Source organism: Hippopotamus amphibius, chromosome 12 (assembly GCF_030028045.1).
Source record: "Hippopotamus amphibius kiboko isolate mHipAmp2 chromosome 12, mHipAmp2.hap2, whole genome shotgun sequence".
Lineage (NCBI taxonomy): Eukaryota > Metazoa > Chordata > Mammalia > Artiodactyla > Hippopotamidae > Hippopotamus > Hippopotamus amphibius.
This window is the reverse complement of record NC_080197.1, coordinates 91,694,476-91,706,537: the sequence shown is the minus strand read 5'-3', so window position 1 is coordinate 91,706,537 and position 12,062 is coordinate 91,694,476. Positions and strand designations below refer to the sequence as shown.

General features: G+C 39.4%; 1 protein-coding gene across 1 annotated transcript in view; it reads right to left on the bottom strand.

The window, feature by feature from the left end:
* Window positions 1-825: 825 nt before the first annotated feature.
* The window catches only part of DBX2 (developing brain homeobox 2), a 33,480-nt gene continuing 22,243 nt past the window's right edge, over window positions 826-12,062 (bottom strand). Inside the window, exons 3-4 of the mRNA XM_057703413.1 lie at window positions 8,090-8,277; window positions 826-1,495 (exon numbers count right to left, since the gene is read on the bottom strand). Of these exons, the coding sequence (XP_057559396.1) occupies window positions 1,163-1,495; window positions 8,090-8,277 (521 nt within the window). The 3' untranslated portion in view covers window positions 826-1,162. The remainder of the gene's footprint in view (window positions 1,496-8,089; window positions 8,278-12,062) is intronic.

Here is a 12,062-nt window from a genome sequence, read left to right as displayed (position 1 = left end):
AGATGAACTAAGCAAATCGTTACCAGAAATACAATTTTATAATAATACTATTTCAGAGTACTCAAAAAACATAAAATGTCTGTGTCGGGTTTGTTAGTACATAAAAATAACCTAGTATGTAGTGCATACCACCTAAGTGGAAAACTGAGTCTATAACTAGAAGTGCAAACAGAAATCACTATAGAGTCCATCAGTATTGGGTTTTGAAGTCCTGTTGGGAACATTTTAAGAACTGTGACACTTCCTTAAGTCTTGGCTGGAGGTCACAAACTGCTTGGCACAGATGTTTTGTTTGGCCAATACAGTATTTTAAAAATTATTAAACTCAAATATCTTCAGGCGGGCCATGTCCTCTATTTACCTGATAAGCCCTTAAAGGCATTTTATTTGGCAAATCCTGATTAAGGGCCATCCTTACAAAAAAGAGATCAAATGATAATCATTAGTTAAATGGTTACCTCCCTCACTGATGGCCTGATAAAGTCCAGAGCATTGAAAATTAAAGATACTAACAGTTACATTCAGAAATTCTTCTGGATGCTTGTTGGATTAATTTTAAATATATACTTTCAGTGTATGTATCTAACAGTGGCTCATTTGATTAGGACTGCTGAGTTGAGTTAAAAATCATTTACAGCTGGATAGTGAAAGAAACCAGAAAATAGAGAATTTTTAAAAACATGTTCTTTTGATATTAAAGTTTGTACTAAAGTCCAAATTTCACATAATTTTCAAAAAATTAAAAAACATTCAGTCCATCGTTGGTTTCTCTTCATATAAAAGGAAGAGAAATTTGCTCAATGCACCATTTAGAGAGGAACTAGCTTCTATTAACGTATTTTAATGAATATTTATATATATATACACACACATAGAGACACATGCATATATACACATACTCAAAGCAGGGACTGAGCTGAGTATCATTCTCGTTTTTTCAGTTCCATCGTACTTTCTGGGAGATTCTGTCCCACTTACAAATTAAGTCTGAGTCTAGGACCCAAATAAGAGAACACTGGAGAGGGTTTCCTAAAACATTAGTTCATGCTTCACTCCAAAGGTGTTAGGTTTTAGGCACTGATGAGGCACAAGCTAGCAGGCTTTAGAGTCCAAACATTAATAATTAAGCGTTCTTTAAGTTAAGGTGGCAGAATACTTCCATTCACACCGTGCCAGTAAGTACACCCTTGTCTCTGGCGTCCTCTTCAGAATACAAATACAAGGCACCCTGCAGCGACTTTGCTTCTGGGGGCAGTGCCCCTGGACTCTCCTGGATTAGTCTCTCTGAAGGCTCTGGTGAATTCTCCCTCCATCTTGGACTTGAGTGCTGTTGGGAGACTTCCCAAAGTGAAGGACATGGAGAAGTGAAACCCAGAGCAGATCGTGAGAGGGGGTCCTCTTGAAGGATTACTTCTTGGATACACCTGTTGGAAAGCACTTCCTTTTCTTTAGAATTCCTCCATTTCATCCTTCTGTTCTGAAACCAGATTTTCACCTATTGACAAAGTAATTGGACAAAATGATCACTTACTCGTTACTTCACTTCAGCATTTTAAACTGTAATTTCTTCCACTGTGCCTTCCATAGAATACCTTATTATGAGAGCCAGCCTAGCAAAGTCCTTGTAGTTTTTCACTTCAGAAATATCTGAGAAATTACTTCAGTATAACATCTCCACACACAATTATGAAACAAAACAACTATGGTAAGTTGGTGACATCCTGTAAGTCGGGCATCTTTCAAGACTGATGTAACTCTCTTCGATATTTTAAAACCTCATTTAGTCTGTGCTAAATTATTTATCCAAAGGAAATGTTATCGACTAGTAATAGCATCTGAGTATTTATTTTGTGCCAGGTGTCAGGCCAGGCTCTCAACGTGGATTATACAATTCGATCCTTACAATGACTGCAAGAAGTTCTTATTTCTCACATAAGAAAACTGAGGTTCAAAGCAATGAACCAGTTCAGGGTCACACAGATAGCAAAATGGAAGTACGTAGACTAGAGTACATGACAGTCCCACTCCAGCACTGAGGCTCTTACAAACATTCAGATCTCATCAGAAATGTTTGGAGGCTAAATTAACAATACATTTTATAATCCTGGATAAATTGCAGGCTTTATATAATTTCCAAGTTTGAGTACTTCCAGGATTTATCCAACTTGAAGAATCAGGCTTAACAAACAATAATTGATTGTAGTTAACCTAAAAGTGCTTATTTATGATGGTAGTTTCTAATTTGAGCCATATCTTCCCCCCATTCCTCTTGAGTCTCTCTTTATCACCAACCTCCCTCTTTACTGTGTAGTCAACTGTGCTTGAGCAGAAAACTTCACAACTGGTTTCCTGATAGCTTAAAGGCCAATCACACTGTTTTCCTGTGGATTTCATTCCACCCTTTTAATAGCTTTCCATTTTTTAAACAAAAACTGGAAAATTTTTACCTAAAGAAATAATTATCAAAGGGTACCAATCAAATATTTCTCCCAATGAAGTAAAAAACTCTCCCTGAGGTGGTCTTTCCAGATTGGCAAAAAAATTCTTTCCTTCTTTCAACATGATTGGCAATGTCCAAAATGGCTACAAAAGAAATTGAGTCTGAAAGGCTGCCATCTCCTTTATAATCCTGTGATTAAAGCTCTTCATAAAAAAACAGTACTAATGTGTACATACCAGAGCATTTGGTTCTGTTCATAAACTCACTTATCATTTTCCATAGGCATTTTACTCCCAGAAAGCCTGCCAAGTAGTTCTAATGGATGTTCACTATGACAGTTATTTGTTCCCATTAGTGATTCTTGCCTTTCTTATCACATTAATTATTATCTTCTCCTCTTAGCTTTTCCGTATATCTAGAAATTTTTGAGTAATACCTCAATTTAAAAAACCATCAAAGGAGTTTCTTCATAATCAGTGGTATTGGGACAAGTGTGCATATTTGGGGAAAATCATAAAATAAAAGTTCTGTCTCTCAGCAAACACAAAAACAAATTCCAGATGGGTTAAACAGCTAAACATAAACACAAAACCAAAAGTTCTAGAAGAAAATAAAAGAGATGATCATTATAGTCTTGGGGAGTTGTATGTTTTCTTAAGCACAACAAAACAAGAAGGTTACAATGGGAAAGCTAGATTGTGTACAAATAAAGATGCCACAAACATATGAAAAAGCCACCAACTGCCCAGAAGAATTAAATGCAGGGACTCAAAGAGATGTTCGTACACACAATGTTCATAGCAGCACTATTCATATTAACCAAAAGGTGGAAGCGACCCAACTGTCCACCAATGGGTGAATGAATAAACCAAATGTGGTATATGCAAACAATTGAATATTATTCAGCCTTAAAAAGGAAGGAAATTCTGACACATGCTACGCCACGGATGAAACTTGAAGACATTATGCCTAGTGAGATATGCCAGTCACAGAAGGACAGATACAGTATGATTCCACTCACAGGAAGCACCTAGAGTCAAATTCACACAGACAGAAAGTAGAATGATGCTTGCCTGGCGCTTGGGGGATGGGGAAATGGGGAACCATTGTTTAATGGGTGCAGAGTTTCAGTTTTGCGCGATGAAAAAAGTTCTGGAGATGGATGGTGGTGACGGTTGCTCAACAAAGTGAATGTAATTAATATCACTGAATTGTACACTTCAAAAAGGTTTCAGTGGTAAATTTTATGTTAGTGTATTTTATCACAATAAAAAAAGCCACAGGGGACTTCCCTGGCTGTTCAGTGGTTAAGACACTGAGCTTCCAGTGCAAGGGGCAAGGGTTCGATCCCTGATCGGGGAACGAAGATCCCACACGCCACGCAGCATGGCCAAAAAAAAAAAAAAAGCTACAAACTTGGGGAGGATTTTTGTAACAGCTGTTAACGAGAAAATGTTATTAATCATAATAGTCCAAATATTTTGACTAACAGCCAAATTAATGCCTGCATATCTATCAACAAAAAGACAACATGATAGAAAAAAACATGGTGCAGCCATGAAAAGGCTAATGCAGACGAAAAATGATCAGTAAAGTGATTAAAAGATTCCCAAGTTCTGATAATTAGGAAAAAAATAATAAACACCATTGCCAATGAGGTTGGCAATATTTTCAAAAATTTAAATAGTGGAGGGTTTGCCAAAAGGGATGGCTTATTAGCAACAGTGAAATTTGATATAATTCAATAATTCAATATCTTGATACAATATCATATTTGGAAAGGAATTTTTAAATTGATCACAATTTAAAATGTAATAAACTTTAACTTATAAATCCCACTCCTAGTTCCCTATCTTACAGAAATATTTTTCAAGTGCATAAAGATATGCAATAGTAAAAACTAGAGTAACTTAAACTTGAGGATGGCTAAGTGAATTGTGGTATGTCCACGTAATGGTTGGTTCTGAGACACTTAACTAAAAAAGAATGAAGGAAATGTGTATGCAGACATGGAAGGGTGCATCCCATGACATTTGAACGGGGGAGGAAAAGCAAAGTACAAAACAATACGCATTGTCAGCAGCATTATTCATAAGAGCCAAAGAATGGGAATAATTCACATGGAAACCATTGTGCACCATGTAATGCTACACAGCAAATGAGTGCAAATGAGCTACCGCTACAACACAGCTGCATGGACAGATCTCACACACATATGGTAAGTGAAAGACGCCATATACCAAGGAATAGGTACTGAATGATCCTATGTATACAAAACATAAAAACAGGCACAACTAATCCATGCTGTTAAAAATCCAGAAGGAGCAGGTAGTGAGCGAGAGGAGGTATGCAGGGGGCTCCTGGCTCAGCAGTAACATTCTACTGCCTGAGCTGTGTTCTGGTTACACAGGTGATTCGTATTGCCCTTCAGAAAATGCCAGAATTTATGCAGAGTGCGAGCCCATTCTTATTTAAAAATACATACATATGATTCTACATCTCAGCTTCTTCATTTGTAAAAGAGAAATAACAAAAGTAGCTACTTTTATAATCTGTAAATGTCATCAGATGTAAGGGCACATGGTAGTCATTATGCAAGTGCCTGTGGATTTTTTTTTTTTTATTGACATACAGTTAACATACAATAAACTGCATATACTTAGAGCGTACAATTTGGTATCCCAATCTCCCAATTCATTCCCCCCCAACCCTCCCCACTTTCCCCACTTGGTGTCCATATGTTTGTTCTCTACATCTGTGTCTCTATTTCCGCCTTGCAAACCGGTTGATTTGTACCATTTTTCTATAGTCTGCATATATGTGTTAACATACGGTATTTGTTTTTCTTTTTCTGACTCAATTCACTCTGTATGACAGTCTCCAAGTCCATCCATGTCTCTAGAAATGTCCCAGTTTCCTTGCTTTTTACAGCTGAGTAATATTCCATTGTATATATGCACCACATCTTTTTTATCCATTCATCTGTTGATGGACATTTAGGTTGCTTCCATATCCTGGCTATTGTAAATAGTGTTGCAATGAACATTGGAGTGCATGTGTCTTTTTGAATGATGGTGTTCTCTGGGTATATGCCCAGTAGTGGGATTGCTGGGTCATATGGTAACTCTATTTTTACTTTTGCAAGGAACCTCCATACTGTTCTCCACAGCGGCTGTATCAATTTACATTCCCACCAACAGTGCAAGAGCATTCCCTTTTCTCCACACCCTCTCCAGCATTTACTGTTTGTAGATTTTCTGATGATGCCCATTCTGACTGGTGTGAGGTGATACCTCATTGTGGTTTTGATTTGCATTTCTCTAATTATTAGTGATGTTGAGCAGCTTTTCATGTGCCTCTTGAGGTGCCTGTGTTTTTATATGTTTGTCCATATATGACACACATATAAGTTTATTTTAAAAATAAGGCATGATGTGTCAGTAAATTCAAACAAGAGCCATATATAAATGACAGAGGTAACCAGGGAGCTGGATTGGAAAGGGAACAGATACGTTTTCATTTTTAACTTTATTCATCTCCCTTTTGTTTGAATTTTCCATAATAAATACCATGTATTAATTGTGTAATTAGATATGCAAATGCTAAATTACTTTTGAGCTGTTCACCAAGTTCAATAAGATAAAAAGCATTCATTCCTGAGGCACTTGAATTTTAAAAACAATATAGTCAACTATGTACAACTATGTGTCTGTGCAGGAACAGGAAGATAACACACCAATAAGAAAACAGCATGTTTTCTCAGAGTGGAAACACTACAGTCATCCCCCCATAAATATTCTTTAATAGGCTTACTGAATTCCCTTTTCAATAGTCCATTTTAAAGAAGACGCTATGCACTATCGTGGATTTTCCTAGCCACTTTTGATCTCTTAACACCTACCTCAAGTTCCAACTCAACCAGGAGCCCCCAGCCTCCCAAACCTGCAGACTTTCTCCCTTCTGACTCTGGTGTATCTTATCCACACCAATGCGATGTACGCCAGGCCAACTGAGCCCCCATGTGGTCCTCTCTCGGTCCCAACAGTTCCTCTGAGGATCAGATAATTCCCATCACAAATTCCCATACTCCCCAGGGGTATACGAACCAGTCATGTGACCATCCTTTCCAGAGGCCGGGTTAGTGTAAGGCTCCAGAGAGATACATAAGTTCCAGGAGAACCACTGGATCTGGCTCCTTTATTTAGCAGTATATCTAACCTTCAGGGGCTGTCTCCTATATTATTGTCTTATACTGTTATCGAACTGTTCATGAGCTTCTGCTCTGTTTTCCCAGTTGGTTGTATCAATTCCTGGGGTCTCTCTTCCCTAGCACAGTGTCTTACACACAATAGACCATCAAGATATAGCTACTGATGTGTCTGTCACAGACACAAAATTGCTCTGTGACATAGATAGAATTCCTACATTTGTTTCTGTTTTTAAAGTGAGAAACTGAGGCATGGAGCAGTCAATTAAGGTTATGGGCTCACTAGTACCACACACAAGGAAAGCAGAGACTGGCTGATCTAGGCCAACTACCCTCTACCCCATCTCATACTGCTATGACTATAAAAAGTCAGGGGGCAGGGGGACAGATTGCTTCCCAAGGGAAAGGAGGCAAGGTTAGAAAGGGTTTCATCCAAAAATAACTGGTTTAGTAACATCCAAAGTTGGAAACCAGGTCATTTGTACTGAGGGAAGTACAGTCGAGCATGGTGGTTAACACAGAGCCCCTGCTAGCCCTTCAACGCCTTTATGCTGATTTAAAAAATCCAGGTGGAAGGAGCCCTGCACCAGGAAAGCCACTTTGACAAGCTGAGTACCTGGTGCATTTCAGTTGCCCTTGTGCAGTGCACATCCTGCACAATTGTACATGGTGGCTCCAGGTTCAAGAGAATGCAAACTCCAGAGTCAGGCTGCCTGGGGTGGGGGCCCAGTTTCAAAGCAGCTTAACTCTGTGACACTGGACCTCTGTTTACTTCTCTACATTTCATCATCTAGAAAACAGGGATATTTCATATGGTGATTGTAGGAAGGATTAAATAGGAAAATGCTAGTGCCGTATACTGTCAATTTATTTATAAGTAGGCCAATTTTTAAAGGGAGTATGCTGCACTTCCCAAAAGGCAAGAAAGCCTCTTTTAAAATTATAATGAAACATCATTGAACAAGAAAGGTTTGTAAAGTTTGCAGATGTGAAATTACTTAACTGTACTTGACATAAGCCCACAGTGCAAAATAATGAAATCTATTAAGAGGTATTTATGAGTCATTCATTCAAGCCTTGATTTCTGGATTAGAAATGAAGAAAAAGACAGGAAAATTGGTTCCTGCTTTTGCAGGCAATTATGTAGCCTGCTTCTCTGAAAACAGAGCAAACAATGTAATGATGTAAATGCCACAGGCTTCACTTTCCTCTTCATTTGGGAAGAATTAATCAGGCAAAAACCTAGACCTCTCAGCAAATGGACCAATTTCCAAATAGGAATTGTGACATATATTTCCACCCACTAAAAAATTATGAGTCATTTCAATAATGCTTCAGGGTCCAGTACTATGCCTAGTACAACAAATAGTTGCCAAATGAATGGATTTCATTGAATTCCTTTAGAAATCAAAAGCAGTGGACATCTTCCTGCTCATTAGTACCTGTGATTCCTTTAGTCCCAAGTTGACGGCAAGTTTCTTTCGGTCTGTTTTGCTGATATATTTCTGCTTCTGAAACATTTTCTCCAGAGCCTTTCTCTGGTCCTCAGAAAAGACAGCTCTTCTTAAAATACCCCTCCTCGCTTTGGAATTAGATTCCTGTGTCAGAAGAGGAAGCACATTCTCTTCTCCTACAGGGAAAAAAAGATACAAAAAGCCCCATAAGCTGTAGGAAGGAGAATTCCACCCATCTTTCCCAGGACAGCATCCGCCTTTTCTGTACCATGGCCACATTATCTCATCCCTGAACTCTGCACCCTTAGAGTGCTTCTTAGCTTCTTTTTGATCATGGACTCCATTGAGAATCTGATAAATGCCCTTTGCTCCCCACTGGGAAAAAAAAAAGTACATATGCTTGCCTTCCCAAATGTCCTGTCAGAAAGTCCATAGTCCCAGGTTACATACCTCCAATGCAGAACAAGTAGTAGGTGGTTTAAATACTCAATTGTTCTTTCGCTGTCTCAAATTGTTGACCATGTACCATACGCCAGGCACGCCTCTCAATACTACACATTGAGAAATAAGACATATGTTTTATCGTACTCATTACCTATAAAATCAAGTAGGAGGCATTTATTGAACTAGCATCACAAGTGTGATGAAGTATTCCTAAGAAGGGTGCCTTGGGAGCACAAGACAATGCGTTTATTATTAATCTGGGATGTCAGGGAAAGCTTGCAAGAGTCAGAGATGTTTACTCTGAGAAGGAAGGTTTGGAAGACCTCCAATCATCCAACTCCCCAATTCAGTTGATCATCAACTCCTTTACTACTTTTTCTGCCTTTTTATGGCTAGCACAACACTGGTTCTCACCCTCTGTGAGTTTCATTCATCATTCACCATTCATTCATTCAGCTTCCCAGCTGTGGTAGCCAGAAACATGTTCTTTCCAAAGATGCCCATGTCCTAATCCCCAGAGCCTGTGAACATGTTAAGGTTGTAGTGGTTAAGGTTGCAAATGGAATTATAGTTGCTAATCAGCTGAACCTGAGATTAGGAGTGTATCCTGGAGTATCCAGCTAGGCCCAATGTAATCACAAGGATCCTTATAAGTGGAAAAGGGAGACAAAAAAGAAGTCATAGTGATAGTTTTGAAGATGCTACACTTCTTCCTTTGAAGATGGAGGAAGAGGCTGTGAGCTCAGAAATGCACTAGAAACTGGAAGGCAAGGAAACAGATTCTCCCCTAGAACCTCCAGGAGATATGCAGTCCCGCTGATACACTGATTTTAGTCCAATGAGACCCATTTCAGGCTTCTGACCTCCATAACTGTAAGATAATAAGTTTTAAGACATGAAGTTTATGGAAATTTGCTGTAGCAGCAAGAGGACACTAATACACGGGGTAGCAGGTTCACTGAACTAACTGCTGAGGAAACCAGACAAATAGCACATGGTCTCTGCCCTCAAGGAGCTCACTTTCTCATGGGAGGAGCCACACACGAACATCACAGGCACCAGGGAAGCAGAGACTCCATTTTACGGCTGCATCCGGTATGCATTTTGGTGCTTAATAACTGTTTCCAAATAAAGAAGCAAATGAATGTCTTAAGTCCTAAAACACAGTGATCTCTACAGTGCTCTGGCATCACAAAAAAGGAAGTGAAGAGTTTGAGAAAATAGGTTGAGCTAAGTCTAAAAGAACAATTTGGTTCCAGAGAGAAAGAACCAAGGCCAATCCAGGCAGAGTGACTAGCATGTCTCACAGCACTAAAGCACAAAGGAATAAAGTTGCTCCAAGAAAAAGTAAGCAGTCTGCAAGGCCACAGAAGGGCATGAAACAGATGGTGCAAGCTGGCAACGGAATCCAGCCTGCAGATGGGCTTTGTTTAGAGTGCTGGTTTAAAATTCTGATTTAGTTGTTCACATTTAATAATTGGGAAGTTTCACGTGAAGTCCAGATTTCCAATATCTCTTTGAAGGTAACCACACTAGGCTCACCTTCCCACAAAGCAAAGAGCTACCAGAGTGAGTGGCAGGTGCCTCCTTCAGATGCAGCATGTGGTCCCCAGTTTGCCAGAGCCTCACCTAGCTTGCTTTTTACCTGTCAGGCTCTTGAAGACATCTGAACCTCTGGCATAGAGATCATGGAGTGGAATGGAGGCAGACCATAGAGGACTACAAGGGTTTGGAACATTACCCAATAGTTAGTGAAGATCAACAGAATATGTTTAAGGAGTGTGTGACATGATAAAATAAACATACACTGAGCACTGCCTCTGTACTCTTACACTTACTCTGTTAAGCTGCTGACACGCATTTCATTTAATCCTCCCAACCTACCTATGCCATGAAAGCTACTATTATTCTCCCCATTTTACAGATGAATACAAAGAAGCTTACGAGGCTTATGGAACTTTGTCCAAGGTCACATGGCTAGGAAGACTGATTACAAAACAAATGCTCTTAACGCTACACAGTACTGACACAGACTTGTATTTTTCTTTCAGCTCTTTATTGGAGTAGAATTGCTTTACACTGTTGTGTCAGTTTCTGCTATACAACAAAGTGAATCAGCTGTATTTATACATATATCCCCATATCCGCTCCCTCCCACAACTCCCTCCCACCCTCCCTATCCCACGTCTCTAGGTCATCACCAATCATCGAGTTGATCTCCGTGTTATGCAGCAGCTTCCCACTAGCTATTTTACATTTGGTAGTATATATATGTCAATGCTACTCTCTCACTTAGTCCCAGCTTCCCCTCTCCACCCCCCTGCCATGTCCTCAAATCCATTCGCTACATCTGCATCTTTATTCCTGCTCTGCCACTGGGTTCATCAGTACCATTTTTTTAGATTCCATATATGTACATTAGCATATGGTATTTGTTTTTCTCTTTCTGGCTTACTTTGCTCTGTATGACAGACTCTAAGTCCATCCACCTCACTACAAATAACTCAATTTCATTCCTTTTCATGACTGAGTAATATTCCACTGTATATATGTGCCACATCTTCTTTACCCATTCATCTGTTGATGGGCATTTAGGCTGCTTCCATGTCCTGGCTATTGTAAATAGTGCTGCAGTGAACATTGGGGTGCACGTGTCTTTTTGAATTATGGTTTTCTCAGGGTATATGCCCAGTAATGAGATTGCTGGATCATATGGTAGTTCTATTTTTAGTTTTTTAAGGAACCTCCATACTGTTTTCCATAGTGGCTGTACCAATTTACATCCCCACCAATAGTGCAGGAGAACTGACCTGTATTTTAGAAGAAAAATGTCAATAAATGGATAAATCTTGTCAATTCTACCTCCGTAATAGCTTCCTTTCCTATTTGTTTAAAAGATTGCAAACATCTCCCAGCTAGTCTCTCAGATCTGGGTTGTGCCTCATTCTGATTCATCCTGACATTCACAGAAGAACTAGTGGCCTCTCCCTTTCTTCCAGCTCTGTAACACTCCTCGCATCTCTGTAGACATGCCATAGCCCCTGGGATATCATCCAGCCCAGTTCTTTACACAGGTCTACTTTTACTGATGCCCTTCCCATTCATCCTCTCATGGGATCTTGGTTAATTCTCCATCTACAGAACCAATTATTTCTGCCTGTCTCACACCAAAGTCATATCTTGAAGTCAGGCTTTGGCAGCTGGATTCATTATTTCTTTCTCAGAGATTGAAATAGTTTTATGCAATATTGGTCAAGAATAAAAATAGTATAAACATCTCAATATGTTCATATCTTTCTAAATGCTTTTCTTCTCTGAACTATTCTTGGTATAGAGACCATGGAATTGGCCCTGTGCATTATTTCAGATCACAGATTCATCTGTTGAGACGGTAGCTCTCTAGAAAGAAGCCTCAGGACAAAGGACTCTGGAGGATGGAAGAACTGGGTTTGGATCTCGGCACTTACCTGGGTGACTTGGAGAGAGTTACTCACTCTTTCAGCTTATTTTATAGAGT